The following is a 20,224-nucleotide window of genomic DNA, read 5'->3' on the forward strand; positions in this document are numbered from 1 at the left end:
AAACTAACTCACTAAATTAATTATGATTTTTTCTCTAATGCACGTTTAGAAAAACGCACGTATAGAGCTGAATCAGTCGACCTTATTTGTAAAATTTGGACAATTTTGAATATTAAAACGGGTAAATTTATAATTCGTATATCCTGTACCACAATCATTTCAGACTAGATTTTTATTTTAAGTTTTTGAAAAAGAGTAAACTAGCCTAAGGCGAATTCAATTTTTTCAGAAATTACCTAAAATTAAGTGACAATTTCTTTGAAAATCTACATCACATCGAAGTAAGTTTTGTACTAAATTAATCTGCAACGTTTACTTAAAATGCTGTTATGCCTTAGTGATTATAAATTGCTATTATTGATTTTTACCAATTTTTTGAAAACGAGCCTTCACCGGTACAATTATTACCAGTTTTGGACATTTTCTCATATTTTGTTAGACCAAGTAGAAAAAGTCCTATAATGTGATATATATTCATAAACTACTCGCAAAGCCCTTTAATTTGATACCACAAACGGTATGATCGAGCGCTCGGTTGCGATTTCACTATTTTTAACACGAAAGCCCTCTTAATGGTAACCGACAAAGTGGAACGTTTTACTAAACACACTCACATTTTATGTTTTAAGTATTGTATAGCTGCTACTGCTACACCACGGTTAATTTTTGCACATACACGTTTACTTAAAAAAAAACTCACGCATGTATTCCCATTTTTAACCAGTCGCCACACAGGGGATCATCCACCTATTACGTCACACCAAATTTCAGGTTTTTGGACCCCCCCCCCTCTATGTCACGCTTTTTTGTATCCCTTTAACAGGGATTATCACATTTAGTATGACCCCCCCCTTACACTGTGACGTAATATATGGATGACGCCCAGGGTTAAACCTGGTTAAATTTTAACAGTTAAAATAATAATTTAAACGTAGTTCGAATGAAAATTAAGTACAGAATTTGACTCATATGAAAAGCATTTCAGTTTCGGACTATGGGCATATAGACTACTTGCCTCCTAGTCAAATCAGCTTTTATTTAAGAACTGTCAAAACGAATTTGAACGACTTGCTAATATGGAATTTATATGAAATCGAATTGAGTGACGTCACGGTCAACTCAGTTAGGTACTTTATATATTTCTACCTGACTTATTAAATAGAAATTGTATTTAAAAATAATTTCTGCCCATGTTTTTCTTATAATGTGTTGCTTTTTTTCGTGCACGGTATAAAATATTTTATTATCACTACAGTCAAGTTCCCTTCCCTATTGGGCATATAAATGCAGTTTTACACAATAAAAAATACCCATTACAATTAGTAACGAAAGCCTCCAAGCGATATCGTTATCAAGCCCAGAATAATTGATGCTAACCTTGGAACATGACATTATCGACCTAGATACACACGTAAATACTGACCTACCTATATAATTGTAGTATTTTGGTAATGTAGGTAGCTCATAAAAACATGTCTACTGTCAGTTTGCCGTAAAATACATAACCGTTACGTTGCTAATCCAAGTGTTTTAATTCTAAATTAAGCCTGAATACAACATTTGGCGACGAGAAGTACCTAACGCGTTAAATTAAGTGATAAACTAGTGTATTCATTGTTAAATACGATGGCGGCGAGCGCTAACGTGATTTATGGCGGCAATCTCACCTTCGACCACAACGCGCAAGAATGGAGGATTTTTAAGGAGCGGTTTGAAGCGATGTGTTTTGCTAATGATTTAACGGACACCACCGACAAAGCGGGCACAAAGCGGCGTTCTATACTCCTTACGACGTTTGTGGAAGAAACTTACCGCGTTGCAAAAGATTTGGTATATCCAAAAACGTTGAATACCATTGAATATTCTACCCTCCTTGAAAAGCTGGATACTCATTTCGAGTCACCCAGGTGTTCGTTTGCAGAACGATACAAATTTTATAAAGCGGAGCAACGAGCCGGCGAGGATTTGGGGGAGTGGGCAGCGCGAGTGCGTAGTTTGGCACAGTTCTGCGGGTTTACGACGGAGCTCGATACCGCGTTACGGGATCGTTTCGTTCTCGGGCTCGAGAACGCTAAAGAACGAGAGAAGCTGTTTGCGGAGAGCGTCGATAAGCTGACTTTTAGTAATGCGTTACATCTGGCGCAGGCTACTCGCAGCGCCCGGCAGGGCCTGCAGGAAACCAGCTCGTCCAGGCAGGCGGCGGGAGTCGGCAGCGGCGAGGTGTTCGCGGTGCGCGCGGGCGCGGGGGGCGCCGCGCCGCCCCTAACAAACAATAATAGACTAGCCTGTGCCGTATGCGGATATAAAAACCACACCAAGGACAAGTGCCGTTACATTAATTATACGTGTAAAAAGTGCAACACTAAAGGACACCTAAGTAGGATGTGTAAAACGAGTGTTAAAAAGTTGAACTTCATTGCTGAGGAAACCGATGACATACATGAAGGTATTGTAGATGTTTACTTATATAGTATCAGCTGTGATAACGGTGAACCTATGCAGCAGGTAGTGTCGATGGCTAACGAGAGTGTGCTATGCGAGGTAGATAGCGGAAGCGCTGTTTCAGTGCTACCTGTTAAGCCGCGTTTATATTTGTCTGTTGTGTTGTGTCGTGGCGCATCAGAACGGTATCGGTTTCAACCATTTAATATCGTTGCATTCACATTTATCTGATGCACTGTGTTGTGACGGCTTGTGTTGTGTCGCGTCACAAGCGATCCCGGTCCGCGTCAGACCGGGTGAGGTACGGGGGGCGGGGCAGCGACACGACACAGCTCCTTTGGCTAGTGTGAACGCGCCAGTCTTGTGTTGTTACGCGTCAGAGCTGCAAGTATGGATGGCGAACTGCTCGTTGAATACGTACGGCAATACGAAACCATTTATCGACGTTCTAAAATACTGATGAAATTTTTCAGGATCACTCTCAAGCTCTTTAACGAGACTATGAAACTCGCCTTTACTCTCTCTTTTTCTATTTACTGGATGAATCCAATACCTCCTTCTCTTTTTTTCTTTTGTAAGAAGCGTAGCCAGCGCCAACAATTGCAATTCATCTTCAAAATCGGAATCTGAATCGGATGATTCTTGAAAAAACATTGTGAACGTGTGAGCTATCCGAGTGCTAAGAACGAACTGATAAAAAATTGCGTCAGAATGCGTCATAACACGTCATATTAATGTGAACAGTAGCCATCACGACAGAGAGCATCACAACACGACACGACAGACAAATGTGAACTTAGCTTTAGTGTTTACAACCCGTTATTTAAAGGAAAATATGCCTTAAAAAGATCTAATGTACGATTAAACTGTTACAATGGTACCAAAATATTTCCTTTAGGCCGAGTTTTATTACCGGTTACTTTTGAGAATAGAACGGAGGAAATTGACATGTTTATTATAGAGGATACAGCAGATCAGCCAATTTTGTTAGGAAGGGATTTCATTAGCAAATTCGAATTACATCTATGCAGTAATAAAAATTGTAATAAATTGAATTGCGAGGATGACGTCATTCGGTCGTTAAAGAATAGATATTCGAAAGTGTTTTCTAATGAGTTGGGCAGGTTCAATAAATATAAAATAAATCTTAAACTGAAAGACGATGCGCAATTTAAATTTTTTAAGCCTCGAACCGTGCCTTTGGCTTTAAAACCTAAAGTCGAGGAGGAGTTGAATAGATTAGTTGATTTAGGTATTTTGGAAAAGGTTAGCCATTCCGATATGGCTACACCTATTGTGCCTGTTTTGCGGCCCGACGGCAATATTCGAATTTGCGGTGACTATTCCGTGACCTTGAATAAATCATTGTTTATCGATAGCTATCCACTACCGCGTATCGAAGACCTATTTTCTAGGTTACACGGGGGGAAAGAATTCTCGAAATTAGATTTATCTAGGGCATATAACCAGTGTGAACTGGATGACGCATCAAAGAAATTGACATGTATAAATACGCACAAAGGGCTTTATTGTTATACACGTCTTGTGTTCGGCTTGTCCTCTGCACCGTGTATTTTCCAGCAAATTATCGAAAAATTATTGTCAGGCATAGACGGAATTTGCATATTTCTAGACGATGTACTTATAACTGGACCGAATCGGAAAATACACGTCGAGAGGCTCGAACAAGTTCTGAGTCGACTTAGTGATGCCGGTTTATGTTTAAAACAGGACAAATGCGAGTTATTTAAGAGTTCTGTGGAATACTTGGGGTTTGTAATCGATAAACATGGGTTACATAAATCAAAAAATAAAGTGCAGGCGATTCTTAATGCTAAAAGTCCGAAAAATGTATCTGAACTGCAATCTTTTTTAGGTTTGCTTAATTACTACCGGGCATTCGTACCTAACGCTTCGGGTATTTTAAACCCGTTGTATGCGTTGCTTAAAAAGGATTGTAAATGGCATTGGGGCGTGGAGCAAGAGGAGTCATTTGTGAAAATAAAGGATGAGTTAGCAAGTGAGCGAGTGTTAGCGCACTACAACCCCGATTACGTCACGATTTTAACCACGGATGCCGGACCGGCGGCTTTAGGGGCTATATTGGCTCAAAAACAACCGGACGGCTCCGAACGCGTCGTCGCTTATGCCTCCCGCTCGCTCACGCCCAGCGAAAAAATTACGCTCAGATACAAAAAGAAGCGGCATCGCTAATTTTTGGAATAAAAAAATTCCATTATTATTTATACGGCAGATCGGTACCTTTTGTTTTAAGAACGGACCACAAACCCCTAGTATCAATTTTCGGATCCAAAAAAGGTGTTCCGGAATTAGCAGCTAATCGGTTGCAGCGTTATGCAATATTTCTGTCGGCTTATAACTATCAAATCGAGTACGTAAAAAGCGAACACAACGTTGCAGATTACTTGTCTAGGGCCACAGTTGACGAAACGCAAGGTTGTCCCGAAGGAGATATAGTTGACCGGGCCACATACATAAACTTTATATCTCATTCATTAAAACCTATTACGGCAAAAGATGTTTGTTTAGAAACAAAAAAAGATAAGGTATTATTGCGCGTCAAGTCATATATAGAAAATGGTTGGCCACGAAAATTGAACGACACTGATTTAAAAGTATTTTTTAACTGTCGTACAGAATTGACCTTGGAAGAAGGCTGCATTTTGCGTGGCCATAAAGTAGTCATACCTTCAATTTTCCGGGAGCAACTTTTAAATGAGTTGCATGATTCTCATTTGGGGGTAGTAAAAACTAAATCGGAAGCTAGGAAACGAATGTGGTGGCCTAAAATAGACCAGCACATTGAACAAAAGATTGGGTCATGTAGCGTGTGCATTCCACTAAGAAACGCTCCCGCGCGTTCTCCGCTCGCTCCGTGGCCATACCCGGCGCGCTGGGAGCGCGTGCACCTGGACATGTGCGCCGTGCAGACGCGGCAGTTCCTTATCGCCGTGGACGCGCATTCCAAGTGGGTCGAGTGTTACATAATGACACAGACCGACACCGCTAGTGTAATTATGAAATTAGCTGACATGTTTAGTAGATTTGGACTCGTTCGCACCCTCGTTACAGATAATGCCACAAATTTTTGTTCGACGTTGTTTGCAGAATTTTGTATGTTGAATGAAATAAAACATATAACTATTGCACCTTATCACCCAAATTCGAACGGCCAGGCAGAGAACAGTATTAATTTTTTTAAAAAAGGCATAAAGGCAATTCTTGCACAAAATCCCTCTCAGTCAAGTTTCAATATTAAATTAAGTAAATTGTTATTTGATTATAGAAATTCGGTTCATTGTACCACTGGATTCTCTCCCGCTCAACTATTGCTGGGCCGATCGTTACGCTCTCGACACGACTTGCTGCGCGCGCCGAGCGCTCCCGGCGCTGACGCCGACGCCGACGCCGGTAATCACGCCGACGCCGACGGCGACGCCAACGCGCCCTCTCCGCACCGTCCGTTGTCATTGGCTTCCTCGGCTAATCAAAATGTTATTTCCAAACAGATCTCACAATGTAAACAATACGGCGGGCAGAGGAAATGTAATTTCAAAAAGGGGGATAACGTTTTAGTAAAATCGTTTTTTAAGAATGGTACAAAGTATACATGGAAAAGAGGTACTATTGAGAATAAAATTGGATCCAGAATGTTTATTATAAAAATAACGGACCTGAATGTAAAAGTAAAGAAACACGTCGATCAATTGCTGCATTACAAAGGCGACTCCAACGAGTCAGATAGCGACGTCCCGACTGTACACATCGAGCACGACGACGACGTCGAGTTGGCACCGACCGACGTACCTCCGCCCCAAGAGCTCGCAGAGGGCGGCACCGACGTTCTAAATCCTCGTGAGTCATCTCCGGACATGTCTTTCGAGAGTGTCGGTTCATCGGTCAGCTCTCCACAGAGGCAGTCGGTGGAAGAGGATACGTCAGATTGTCCGTTGGAGGTCGTGGAGGCGGACGACAACGGCGTGGAGCCAGATGCTCCGGCCGAAGGTCACGGCCCTGACAACAGGCGGCAACGGCCGATAAGGAGTACCAGGAACAGGGACGTGAATTATAAAATTTAATAAACCCCCAAATTGTAGGAATAGAACTGCTGTGTGAAATAAGCTGTATATAACTGTAATGTTTTTTTTTGTTCAAGTACCTATTTGAAACTTGTTTATTTTATTTTTTTCTTTCTGTTTATGTAGTTCTACGTTGTTACTTAAATCCTGTTAACCGAAACTGAACCACATTAACGTTCAATAGGGTTTAAAATTGCATAGGATTGAGAAGTTAAACTAGCGTCATAATTTTTGGGGAGGGGTAAAGGATACTGTTCTTGTATATTTGTTAACTTTTTAGTTTATTGGAAACATTAATGTTGGTAACTTTATTTTCAAATGTAGGTAAATGAAATGTTACATTGTTTGGTTAAATATTGGTGGAGGGATTGTAGTATTTTGGTAATGTAGGTAGCTCATAAAAACATGTCTACTGTCAGTTTGCCGTAAAATACATAACCGTTACGTTGCTAATCCAAGTGTTTTAATTCTAAATTAAGCCTGAATACAACAATATTGTACCTTTATATAGTTTATATCATACACAGTGTAACGTGAGGAAGCCGAATACTCATTTCTGAAACAAAAAAGAAATACATTTCTGCAAAAAAAATTTTCATCCGTAAAACGAGCCCCTGAAAAAAATACTCTTTTTTTATACCTACTTTTGTAACTTCTTTTGCAATATGTTGACACTTTTGACTTAAATTTATCAATAAGGATAGTTCGATTTTATCCCATAATAACATCATCGCCGTCATAAAAGTCTGTTGTACCTATGAAATAATTACGAGTTGTATATTTTTTAATAGTAATAACGCTCAAATTATTAGAATACAGAAAACTATATTGTACCTATATCGTCTATCATCACACATCAGTCTTGAAATATGATCAGTGTGCGTAGCCGAATGCACAAACGCTCACGAAACGCTCACGATAATATCTCTTTCGTAGCTACCTATCTCTATCGCTCTTGCGTATTGGCGCGACTGAGCCAGACTACATTTCTGCGGCTTTTCAGCTACGGGGCCAGAAATACGCTGTTAGAATTCCCCGTATCTTTGTTACACAGTGTATAGGTAGGACAGGTGTTGCTCAGGTGGCGGGCATAAACCGGACCTGCATATGCTTGTATGTTAAACAGGTAGGCTGTGAATTAAGCCTGTCGGCTTACCCGAACTAATCGTTCATGCTCCGCAGCGTGTCGTAGTTATCTCACTATAAGGGTGCATTTCCACCGGAGACGCTAGGTTACTATGGATGCGTAAAATAGTAGGATTAATGACAGGACACAACACACTGAACAAACACCTCAATAACATAGGTATAACCGATAGCCCCATGTGCAGAGCGTGCATGGAAGCAGAAGAAACCACCAAACACTTTCTTCTAGAGTGTAAACAGGTAGAAGTATATAGGAACAAGTACCTAGGTACGCCGAACACACTAAAAGAGGTATTTAGCAACCTGAAAACACTGCTAGGATTTGTAGAGGAGCTGGGGTGGCTAGAGTAGTGCTACCTCGTCAAATTCACGCAAAATAGGCACAATAGTTGTCGACTTGCGGAAAATGCCCAACAAAACTAACTAACTAAAACTAACTATGGATGCGTCTGATATCCACCAATCAGCTAATCTAATTGGCGGAAATCAAACACGTCCACGTAGCGCATCTCTGGTGGAAAGGCACCCTAACTCTGCCGTAAAGCTCGTAGTCTGCTGTGAGTAAAAGGTTCAAGTTTACTATCTAAGCATAAATTATCATCAGTTTGACTTCTCTGAAAAATATGGAGAAAGGCTCTAATTTCCAGTAATCCTAATTTTCCATCCAGCACCTCCGTGTCAGCAACAGTGACGGACTATTGAGATTGTATTATATTTACAAAAATGCCAAAACAAAATATAAGAACTGTTGCTACTGAAAACGATAAAAATTTATTTTGTTTGAAAAAAGTTTGCGGAAATGTACGTTTTATTTTAAAATAATTAATTTAGGGGAAAAAACCGGCAAAGCATGAATACACTTCAAGTTTATACGCTTCTTTTCCTCGATATACACTTCTTATCGGTAATATACTTAGAATACTTAACAATTAAACTCGCTTTTAAATGATTCGGCGACCCATGGCACTTATTATCTACATCTACCGTATTTAATACTCGTAATTCACGTTTACTAATTCGTTTTTTATTATTTCATTATCATTAGGGTTTGCAAAAACCGGTTAACTTTAAAAACCGGTTAATAACCGAACCTATATCTTCAAAACCGGTTAACCGGTTTTTAACCGGTTTTGCGGATTTTTAGTAAATTACCGTACTACGCAATAATATTACCATTACCTTCAAGAATTCTGTTGTTTATGATATCGTAGCAGGTATTACTTGCACGATGAAGATCATTTTTATCCAGTTTTTGGAAATTTTGTAAAATGCAGAAGTTGCCATAAAGGACTTGAGTCCCCATGGCGTATATGGCGCTTAAAACTGTCGTGACTTTACTGTGATAATCACGTTATGAACTAAATATTTGTCAGTTGTGCGTTTTCTAAGCATGTCGCGGAGATCTACAGCTCCCAGAGACACTAGTAGTACAAGGAATTAACGTAAGAAAACCAAGATTTACATTTTCCCTTTATTTTAAAAATATAATTTGAAATATGCAGTAGAGTCCGGGTATAACGACGCCCAAGGGACCGCTGATATTACGTCGTACTAACTGGACGTCGTACAAAACGAATTTCATTTCGGTTTAAAGATATGTCATTTTTTAGTATGCGTGCTTGCTCATCACCGGCAAATTACTGTCGTATGTCGTAATAATAAATAGTCCCATTCCTTGAACCTCGATTTACGTAATTAATATGACAATCGATTTTTTTATTAAGTAAAACTAGTTTATACGCAATCGAAAAATAAAAAGTTGGTTCTATCACAGAATATATAATAGTACAAGTACAGAAGGCCCACTGCTTTGATGTTCACGACATGCCGCCTTTTTAAATGCCTACAAAATTCTAACAAAGAAACGAGCCGCACGTGCGCGGCGTCCGGCGATAGGGTTGCCTATCGAGGCTATGGATTAAAACTAATTAATACTCAAATAAAATGTTATACTATTATATTCAATTTTTGGGTACTTTCTAGGTATATATATAGTATTTATATATCTGTGGGTCTAGTGTGGTGTCCGAGGTGGGACTTGTGATCTTTTTCACCGAGTCAATTTGAGTTATACCCTTTTTCACTAGACCCACAGATATTTTTGTTTAAGTTCTAACATGACAAGCCTTATTGAATCTTTTCGGGGGACTTAATCAATAGTAGATCTGTTTAAAAATGTCCTATAACGGTATTTATTTTATTCATGTATCTATTTAACTAAGCATTATTAGCTATTCCACATGCGGACAACGCATATGAACCATAAAAAAACTCGCGACGTAAAGTACCATTAGAAAGTGCGAACGTGCGTTTCGTGAGAACGCGCGCCACCCCTGATTAGGCCGCGAACTCGCGGCCGCCTGCACGTACATGTAGCGCGGCGATAGAATCGCGGAGTGAGCCGCCCCTGGTTCTATTTAGCTCATAAGATTAGACCCGAGGCGAACCAATTGTTAAAATTATTAAAACCAATGCTCCAAAAAGTCACATTGTAGGCAAGACAGGGGACCGTGCTTGGGGCAGAAATAGCTTTGTTTTCTCAATTTACTAGTAAAACGTTGTCGCTCGTCGTTGTAACCGGACTTGACGAACGGATTTTGCGTAAAATTACGTCGTAAAAAGCGGTTGGTCGTTAAAACCGGAGTCGTAATAAACGGATGTACATTCATAATATCACATATGAAAACCAAACAAATACCTGTGCTTCCGTTATTCGGTTATTGTAAGCGGTTGGACGTTAGGTATATGCGGAGTCGTAATACTAACCGGACTCTACTGTATAAAATGTATATTTGAGTGGACTCGGGACTATTGTTTAATCTTCACGTTTAATTAGATTATAAAATCATGATTATACTATGACCTCTTTAAGAAATTCAGTGCAGGTGCGTAATGTTGTCAATGAAAAGTAATAAATAAATCTTTATTGTTACAAAACATTGAAGAATTACGTACTTTTGACCCTTTTTTATGCCTAATTTGGTCATTTTGGGAAATAAATATAGTTTCGGTTATTAACCGGTTAGAGACTTTGAAAACCGGTTTTTAACCGAGGCCAAAAAGTCTCGGTTAACCGGTTTTTCGGTTAACCGGTTAACCGGTTTGCATACCCTATTTCCTGTCAATTGCTTCATTGCTCTTAAACTATTGAACCCAATTTATCGATTTGATCCCAATTATCAACGTTAATTTAAAATCGTTGGTATTACGTGTAGATTGTGTCATTTTAATGTAACTACTTACATACAAATACAATACAATACAAATATTCTTTATTGCTCACCAATATAACAAGATGACATTAAAAAAAATAAGCACATAACTTTAATTAACTATGGTAGACAACAGGCGGCATGGTAGACATACTTACAAATAAGTAAACAAAAATGTAGCCTTGTTAAAGACATACATTTTATTTAATATCGCTTGTCTCTAAAGAAAAGAGAGGAAAGGGCGGCTGCCCTACACGGTCCGACCGAGTTAGTAAATGCAAGCGACCTTTAAATGTTTATTTTGAATCATAAATATTTGAAAATTGATGGATATCATTTTATTGATGTTTTAATAGCATTGGTGTGGTGAAAAAAATTGTGTTTCACTTGGTGGCAAAATTTGTTTAGCCTTAATGATTTAACACCCTCGCAACGCTCAATATTCCACTTCTCGAACGACTCGCTATATATTGAACGACTTGCAATATTTCGTTTTCCCCCCTTGTAAAACAACTAACTATTAATATCTCACCCTTGTTTCAGGTTAAGAAGCAATCTCAAAGACCTAGACCCCAGTCTCCTCCTAGACTCAGGGCAAGGCCCAACAGAAGAATACGAGAATCTCAGACGTCGAATACACTCCAACACAAAAGAGCTGTGGTACTATATCAGCCATGAGCTCAATAATGTTATGAAGAGTAGTGAGAATAGAGAAGAGAAATTACTTGCTGTTTTACAGCAAATTAACGAGAGGCAAAGGTATGCGTACTTATATATTTTTTTATAAAAAAAAACAAGTCTTATCATCTCTGAATGCGCTCAAACTAAACAGCTCTGGTACTCTATTAACCATGAGCTGATTAACGTTATGAATAGTAGTGAGAATAGAGAAGTTACTTGCTATTTTGCAGCAAATTAATGAGAGGAAAAGGTCAGTATTATTTCATATTTTTTACTTCTGAAAAACAAGCAATGTGCTCGAACTAAAGAGCTGTAGTATTATCTAAAGAGCTGTGGTACTATATCAGCCATGAGCTGAACAACGTTATGAAGAGTAGTGAGAATAGAGAAGTTACTTGCTATTTTGCAGCAAATTTATATTTTTGTCCAAAAAAAAACTAGTTAAACGATGTTTAAATGCGCTCGTACTCAAGAGCTGTAGTAATATCTCCATGAGAAAATTTGTAACTCAGAACTTTCTCTTTTCCGCACTTGTATCCAAATGTACTATTCTTTGGTAGTGTTTTTTATCTCCACTCGTTTCGAACTTGTGTCGTAATGTACTATTTTTACCAAAAACAAATATTATCTTTGAAATATCTGGTAGATTTAGCACACATGCTGAATCTCGCATAATACCAAGAACCGGCTGAAGAGCATCGCGTGCCATCAATCCGCTAAGGATTCCCTGAACTACAGATGTGTTTACATTTCTGCAAAATGGCTGTTTGTTTACGCTATTCCTTTTGGTTTATTTAACCTTTGGTGTTCTGGGAAATAATAGACGTAAACAGTCCTTATTGATACTAGTCTTACCTCTAGTTTGATATTGTACCAAATAATGTCAAATAAATTTAGCACATGATTTGCGCGAGATAATCATGTCTATGATAACTTGAATGACTATGAATAGTCACCTTATGTGACCTATGTCATTAATACTTTTAGGAAAAGCCAAGTCATCTATGTCTCGTCGATAAACTGTCGCGCTAAGCATGTGTTAGACCTGCTGGGCAACATTATGGGCTAGTAGATAAAAAAAATAACAATTTTAACGGTGCATGTATTTTTTATTGTAGCCTGTGTGGTGACGGGTTAAGAATTTCACCACCCCCTAAACCCCCTTTCTTCCCGTGGGTGTCGTAGAAGGCGACTATGGGATATGGGTTAAATTGTGGCGTAGGCGAGAGGCTGGCAACCTGTCACTGCAATGTCACAGTTTCGTTTTCTTTCAACCCCTTATTTGCCAAGAGTGGCACTGAAGATTTAGTAGTTTCATGTGTTCTGCCTACTCCTTTATGGAATACAGGCGTGATTGTATGTATGTGTATTTGTGTATGTATGTGTTTTCAATGCTAGCTTATATTATGTAATTTGTGTATACAGTGAGTGGCTGTTTTCATGCAAATTTGTGTTTTATTTGTGACCTGAATTTACAAACAATGCAGTATTGAGACATCTCGTCCTCGAGTTACCTCACTGACAATTTAGTGTCATCTTGTAAGAAATCATGTATAAAATTTAACTAAAAAGAGTATCGGGTTGTCTGTGTGGTCTGTAAGTTAGGACGTCGGCCGAGTAAGCTGAAGACCCGGGTTCGATTCTGTAGATTGACTGCTGTTTTTAGGGTTCCGTAGTCAACTAGGAACCCTTATAGTTTCGCTATGTCTGTCTGTCCGTCCGTCCGTCCGTCGCGCTTCTTTCATATATTTAAAAAATATATATCTAAAAAATATTTCTTTTCAGCTCCCTCCAATCAGACCAAGAGAAGCTTCCGGAGCTGGACGGCTACCACGAGTGGCGTAAAATCGAGGCGGCCAACGTCAGCGACCTCATACAGAGGCGGCTTTACCATCTGCAGAACCCGTCAGATTGTAAAGACGCGAGGAAGGTCATCTGCAACTTGAATAAGGTATGTTTTACGACTATAAGGGCCAACCACATTTGACAGACATATCATCGTCACGCAACAGATGTCTAAGGAACATCCCATATAATAAAATTTAACGAACGCTTTTCGGTGACAGACGGTTTGATGCAACCGGCCCTAAATGAGCTTACTCTTGACCACAGACTAATCAAAGGCAAAGACGTGGCCTACGATGGAGTGAGCTCGCCCAGAAAATCCCTCTTGATTTGAAGGTAGCCGGGAATTCCACTCCTTGGATTTCAATGGCGCCTGTAATGTATGGGATATCGGTCCTACATCCGATATCGGATCGGATAATGTGAAAACGCACTAAAAGTCCGACGCGATCTCATACAGAGGCGGCTGTACCACCCGATTGTAAAGACGCGAGGAAGGTCATCTGCAACTTGAAGGTTTGTTTTATGATTTGGGCTTACTCTTGGCCACAGACTAGCCAAAGGCAAAGACGTGGCCTACGATGGAGTGAGCTCGTCCAGAAGATGCCTGTTCGCTCTTGATTTGAAGGTTGCCGGGTTATATGAGCTCGGAAATATAGCGGCCGGCAAGGAATTCCACTCCTTGGCAGTGCGCATAAGAAAAGAAGAAGCAAAGCGCTTCGTGCGAAGTCACGAAATATCTACCAAGTAAGGATGGAAACCGGTCGTAAAAATATTGCTTTTGTATTAATTACGTAAACTATAAGCCAACACGTATATATAGAAAGTCCACGGGGGGGGGGGGGGGGGTTGAGTAAAATTGGTCACGTGGAATAAAAATGCAAACGTGAGTGTAGCGAGCTCGAAATTTTTTCCATGTAAGTCAATTTGGGGATATGTCATATTTGAGCAAAAGCCTGCTTGTCTATAAGCAATAATCTACATTTAGAACATTAAAAAGAATGATTTTTAGAGAAATTTTATTCTTAAAACTGACATCGAGTTAATTTTTGTTAACAAGTGTCACTAATTTTGTGTTCCGATTTCTGAAAATGTCCATTATATATTCTGTGCCACCGTGCACCTTGCGAATAATGAAAAGTCCGATATCAATCGCTTATGTAGTTGAGAAAATCATAAAACCGTTTTTATAGGTGGTCGGTAACGGCTATTTATTCACCGATTGTAATGGTCGTGAAAACGGTCGTAAAACTGGCAAAACAATTAATTTGCTGATTAATTCGAAGCGTGCCAGGGGAACGTGATAAAATTGACGTAGGAAAATTCACACAATATGCATCCTAATTGCTTTAAATAAAATATGTCATCATCGTCAGGGTTATTAAAACAATTATATTAATTATAATATTGCGTGTTATGAATCGAGTCATCCTGACATTTTGACTTTTTAGCGTTCGAAGTCAACGGAGGCTAACTAGGTTTTATTTTATTTGAAACTCGTAGTTATTCGGTTAAAGTTACGTTAATTATGTGTTAAGGGGCTGACAACACCCAATTGCGTAAAATTGATGTTACTTGCGCAGTTTTTTAAGACAAACTATTAGTCTTAGGAAGGCAAGTAAATTATATGTTATTATGTTTCAAAGAACATAGCCGTACTCGATACACGATTTAATTAAATCAGCTCGATAGAAAAAAATTGCAAAAATTGGTCTCGAGTTCGTCATTAAACGGTTGTGTGTCGTTCAATTATTCAGTTAGTTGTCTTTAGTTAATATTATAATAACAAATATATACATATCTAAAACACTAACGAAACATTTTGCAGAAATAATGCATCTTTCTATTTTATTTTAATATTTTTCCGCACTTTTCGTACCTATCCGCCCTCTTTTAGTGACATCGCGCTCTCACTTACTCCCATACGATTAGACAGTGTACGCTAGCGTCAAGGCCATTGGGTGCTGTCAGCGTCTTAAGTAGTAGGTAAAGGACAATGGATGTTGAAGGAAGTAACGGCAAAGGAAACTCGAGGAAAAGGTGGATGGACCCGATATAAAACATGGAACAGGACATGCTGCTTCGACCCCAAAGGACTGGGATAAGGGCAGGCGAATGGTGACTTAGTGTGTAGGTAAAGGGCTATTAAGTAAATAAATAAATATTATAGGACATTCTTACACAGATTGACTGAGTCCCACGGTAAGCTCAAGAAGGCTTGTGTTGTGGGTACTCAGACAACGATATATATAATATATAAATACTTATATACGTAGAAAACATCCATGACTCAGGAACAAATATCTGTGCTCATCACACAAATAAATGCCCTTACCGGGATTCGAACCCGGGACCGCGGCTTAGCAGGCAGGGTCACTACCGACTAGGCCAGACCGGTCGTCTTAATTAAGTATTAAGTGCCTGGTAAAAAAATATGACAATTTATTAATTCAATTGACATTCATAATGACTCACGTAAACTGGAAACGGATTATATCGCGTTCGTCGTCAACGGGCGACGCCGCGAACGCTATAAAGACTTTGAAACCACGGAATATGTTGTAAATTCATTTTACGAGTTCATATCTGTATCCATAGTCTTATTTCATTAATATAACGGACACGCTACCCGTATAAAATAGGTGAGTATTACTTACGTTGTTAAAAGACACAGCTAATAGTATTTTATACAATCGTGATATAATACAAAGCTTTTCAGTCGAGTACCATGTTAAGGCCACGAAGCTTTGCTGAGTGGCCTAATAGTACGGTACGAGAGTGAAAAGCTTAATTATATCACTATTGTATACAATACTTTTTCTACGAGTCATCATCTTCATCATCAATGGACGGAAATATCATCATTCATGCAAGTTAAAATTAATGTTAATAGCGTCGTTCACCGTTGTATCAACATCGAATTACCTAGCAACCAATTGTTTGTAATAACCGTCTCTGATTGACCGATAACGCGACAGATAAAAAAAAATGTGTTTCAGATGCCGAAATTTGCCAGGTATCGCAAATTAGTATAGAAATTGTATGAAGTTCTATTTTTGAAATTATTACAGTTAACTAAAAGTCAACTATAATGAGATTATTATAGTTGAGTTGGAGCTGCCATAGAGTATCCAACACTGAAAAGTTAGCACTTATAGTTTAGTCTGTGGTGTCCTAATTGACAGATTACAGTCGACGAGTAGAAAAATTAATTAACTCATCAGACTTGTAGCCTATCTTTCATTCATCTCCCCATCCCATTGACATTACGTCCATGACTCGTCAGAAACGCTTATTTATAGCCCTTGCTATAATTACATTATCACTGCACCTGCCCGGGTCATTGAGCTCATGCTGTGTCGATAGTTGGTTCATATAGTGCCAAAATAGTAACTTTTACCTATTAAACTATTGAAAAAAACGATATACTATGTATATTATGTACTACAAGTACTGCCCGACTAAAATTTATATTATGTACTACAACTACTGCAGAAACGAAAGGTTTTGACTCATGTTCGGCCGAAACTGAAACTTGTTGGAAGTTAAACATGTTAAAGTGTCAGTAGGGCGTCAACCTAATTTATAACTATTTTTAGCCCTTGCTATACTCGTAATTACACTATCACTGCACCTGCCCGGGTCATTGAACCCGTGTTGTGACATGTCGGTTTCGACACATCACATGTCGGGTAACCTTGTTAGTACAATAGTGTGAATTTGTTCACTGTTCAATCATTGAGGTTACAGATAAAGTAAAAAGCCAAAAGCCATGTAACTCAGTATACAGGATGTAATTTAATCTTACCGGGAAACTTACTAAGGGACGAATTCCGAAATTAAAAAAAAAATCCTTAGACAATTTCAAGGTCAGACAGACAAAATGTATGATTCGACCAATTTTTTTTTCGCTTTTTTGGAATTGATACCATGATGAATGTTGCTCAGTATGATACATAATACATATACGTAATATCAACACCGTTAAATTTTGCAGTTGATTAAACTAGTGGCTCTGGGAGCTGTAGAACATTCACGACATGTTTATTAAACAAAAAAGTTAAAAATAACTAGTTATTTCTTAAAGTCATTAACACAGTCAAGTCACGACAGTTTTAAGCGCCATCGCCATTTACGCTATTGGCACTTAAGCCCTTTTCTAAAATTTCCTATAATTTTGGTAAATATAGATTAGTCAATCATATTTCCTAAAATATGGTTACAATGTTTCACGAGAACCGGTTGAGAATTGCGACCTGTAGCGGAAAACATCCGGATATTCCGGACATAGAAAAAGCAAATCGAGTTTAACCGTAGACCTATGCTTTTGACGACCGGTCTGACCTAGCGGGTAGCAGGGGCGGCTCACTCCGCGATTCTATCGCCGCGCTATAAGTACATGCTGGCGGCCGCGAGTTCGCGGCCTAATCAGGGGTGGCGCGCGTTCTCACGGAACGCACGTTCGTACTTTCTATTGTTACTTTACGTCGCGAGTTTTTTTTAAGGTTCATATGCGATGTCCACATGTGGAATGACTAATAATGCTTAGTTAAATAGACATCATGAATAAAATAGGACAATTTTACACATATCCATTATTGGGACATACCCACGGAAAAGTTCAATAAGGCTTGTGATGTTGGGACTTACAAAAATATATAAATACTGTATATATACCTAGAGAGTACCCAAAACTTGACTATAATAGTATAACATTTTATCTGATATTAATTCGTTTTAATCCATAGGCAACCCTATCGTCCGACGCTGCGCACGTGCTGCTCCTTTCTTTGTTAGAATTTTGTAGGCATTTAAAAAGGCGGCATTCCGTAAACATCAAAGCAGTGGGCCTTCTGTACTTGTACTATTATATATTCTGTGCGGGTAGTGACCCTGCCTGCCGCGGTCCCGGGTTCGAATCCCGGTAAGGCCATTTATTTGTGTGATGAGCACAGATATTTGTTCCTGAGTCATGGATGTTTTCTATGTACATATATAAGTATTTCTATATTAAATATATCGTTGTCTAAGTATCCACAACACAAGCCTTCTTGAGCTTACCGTGGGACTCAGTCGATCTGTGTAAGAATGTCCTTATAATATTTATTTAATACTATTTATTTATTTATATGCTGTCTATGCGGTCAATAAACAATTTAAGTCCGTAACTTTGTATTTAAATTAGTAAGTATAATGTATTAAAGTTAGCTGTTGTCCAAGTTTACATTATCACAACTTGAACTTGTGACCTATATTTAGAAATGTCTTATCTGTGACTAATTTATCTCACATACAACATTGTACTGACTACAAACATTGACGATTTGAAATCCGTTTAGTACATTATTATAGTTTAGCTAACACATTAACACCTTCGTTGCGGCGATAGACAAGTAAATACATCAGTTTTTCCTTATTTCTGTTGTTCTGAAATTTAAGGTCTTGTTTGATGTAGGTACTTACTACATGTTTAATTATTACGAAGTATTTTGTAGTCTTAGCCTGACTGATATTCCTTATTAAAATCTCAGGGACAGGAAAACTATTAATTTACTTATCTCCAATTATATGGTTGTAGACAATAATAGGTAATAAGAAGGTCCGGTTTTATTTGAGTCTTAAAACCTATTTTATTCTTATACCACGTCGGTGGCAAACAAGCATACGGTCCGCCTGATGGAAAGCGGTCACCGTAATCTATGGACTTCTGCAACTCAAGGGGTACATGCGCGTTGCCGACCCATTAGAAACTTGTAATTAAATTCGCTCAAAAACACAAGCTCTTTCTCGAAAGAAAAAGCGACCAAGCCCTCTGGTGGTCGAGCCAGGGGTCGAACCCGGGTCTTCAGCGTACGCGCAACGTCCTGTCCACTGGACCATTCGCCTTCCGTCTCTTTTAATAATTTTTGAAGAAAAAAACGTTTCCACACTTTACGTCATACCTCTTTTCCGATCTTGTATCGTAATGTACACTGTACAGTCAGCAACAAAGCTATGAATACAGCCAGTGTTAAAATATGTATAAAGAACTTTATTGCAAGTACATTAAGGCGTGTATACATAATTGGCTGGCATCCGTTGGCTCGTTGGGTGGACGTTATTCGAAAAACTGAGGGGCGCTTCTGGATGAGATTAGCCCAGGACCGGGATGAGTGGCGTACGCGAAGGGAGGCCTATGCTCAGCAGCGGGCGATTAATGGCTGAAACGATGATGATGATACATAATTTTGGCACTGTCTGCATTCACAGCTTGGTTGCTGACTGTACTACGAAGCTATTTTTTTCGATTACCTTAAGCAACTCTTTTTTTCTTTCCAGGGCTGCGGCTTCGGCTGCCAACTCCACCACATCGTCTACTGCTTGATATTCGCGTACGCCACCGAGCGGACCCTGGTCCTCAACTCCAAGGGCTGGCGGTACAACAACAAGGGCTGGGAGTACGTGTTCCACCCCGTCTCCGACACCTGCACTAGCTCGTACGACGACCCCGTGGTGCAGTGGTCAGGTATGATCATCGTCATTATTGACATCATCACCTTCACCATCATCACCACTACTATCATCATCAACACCACTATTATCATTAATACTACCAACACCATCGCCTTTATCATTACCATCACCGTCATCACCATCATCACCACTACCACACCATCATCATCACCATCATAATCATCAACATCATAATAATTATTTTGACCAACACCATCGCCATTATCATTACCATCACCGTCATCATCATCATCATCACCATCATAATCATCAACACCATAATAATTTTGACCAACACCATCGCCA

The 20,224-nt window shown here is 39.1% G+C and overlaps 2 protein-coding genes across 2 annotated transcripts in view; both read left to right on the plus strand.

Annotated features, from left to right (window-relative positions):
* The window catches only part of LOC125235167 (alpha-(1,6)-fucosyltransferase), a 61,668-nt gene that overhangs the window by 26,008 nt on the left and 15,436 nt on the right, over positions 1-20,224 (plus strand). Inside the window, exons 4-6 of the mRNA XM_048141622.1 lie at positions 11,444-11,659; positions 13,367-13,532; positions 19,745-19,931. Coding sequence (XP_047997579.1) covers positions 11,444-11,659; positions 13,367-13,532; positions 19,745-19,931 — 569 coding nt within the window. The remainder of the gene's footprint in view (positions 1-11,443; positions 11,660-13,366; positions 13,533-19,744; positions 19,932-20,224) is intronic.
* On the plus strand, positions 1,453-7,013 carry LOC125235166. Its single transcript, XM_048141621.1, has 2 exons — positions 1,453-2,446; positions 5,973-7,013. Exons 1-2 carry the CDS (start codon positions 1,627-1,629, stop codon positions 5,984-5,986), a joined length of 834 nt encoding a protein of 277 aa, XP_047997578.1. The 5' UTR covers positions 1,453-1,626; the 3' UTR covers positions 5,987-7,013.

Source organism: Leguminivora glycinivorella, chromosome 17 (assembly GCF_023078275.1).
Source record: "Leguminivora glycinivorella isolate SPB_JAAS2020 chromosome 17, LegGlyc_1.1, whole genome shotgun sequence".
NCBI classification, from domain to species: domain Eukaryota; kingdom Metazoa; phylum Arthropoda; class Insecta; order Lepidoptera; family Tortricidae; genus Leguminivora; species Leguminivora glycinivorella.

Bases quoted from the DNA above. Each gene is read 5' to 3' on its own strand.
- LOC125235166 (XM_048141621.1), top strand. From the start codon at position 1,627: ATGGCGGCGAGCGCTAACGTGATTTATGGCGGCAATCTCACCTTCGAC.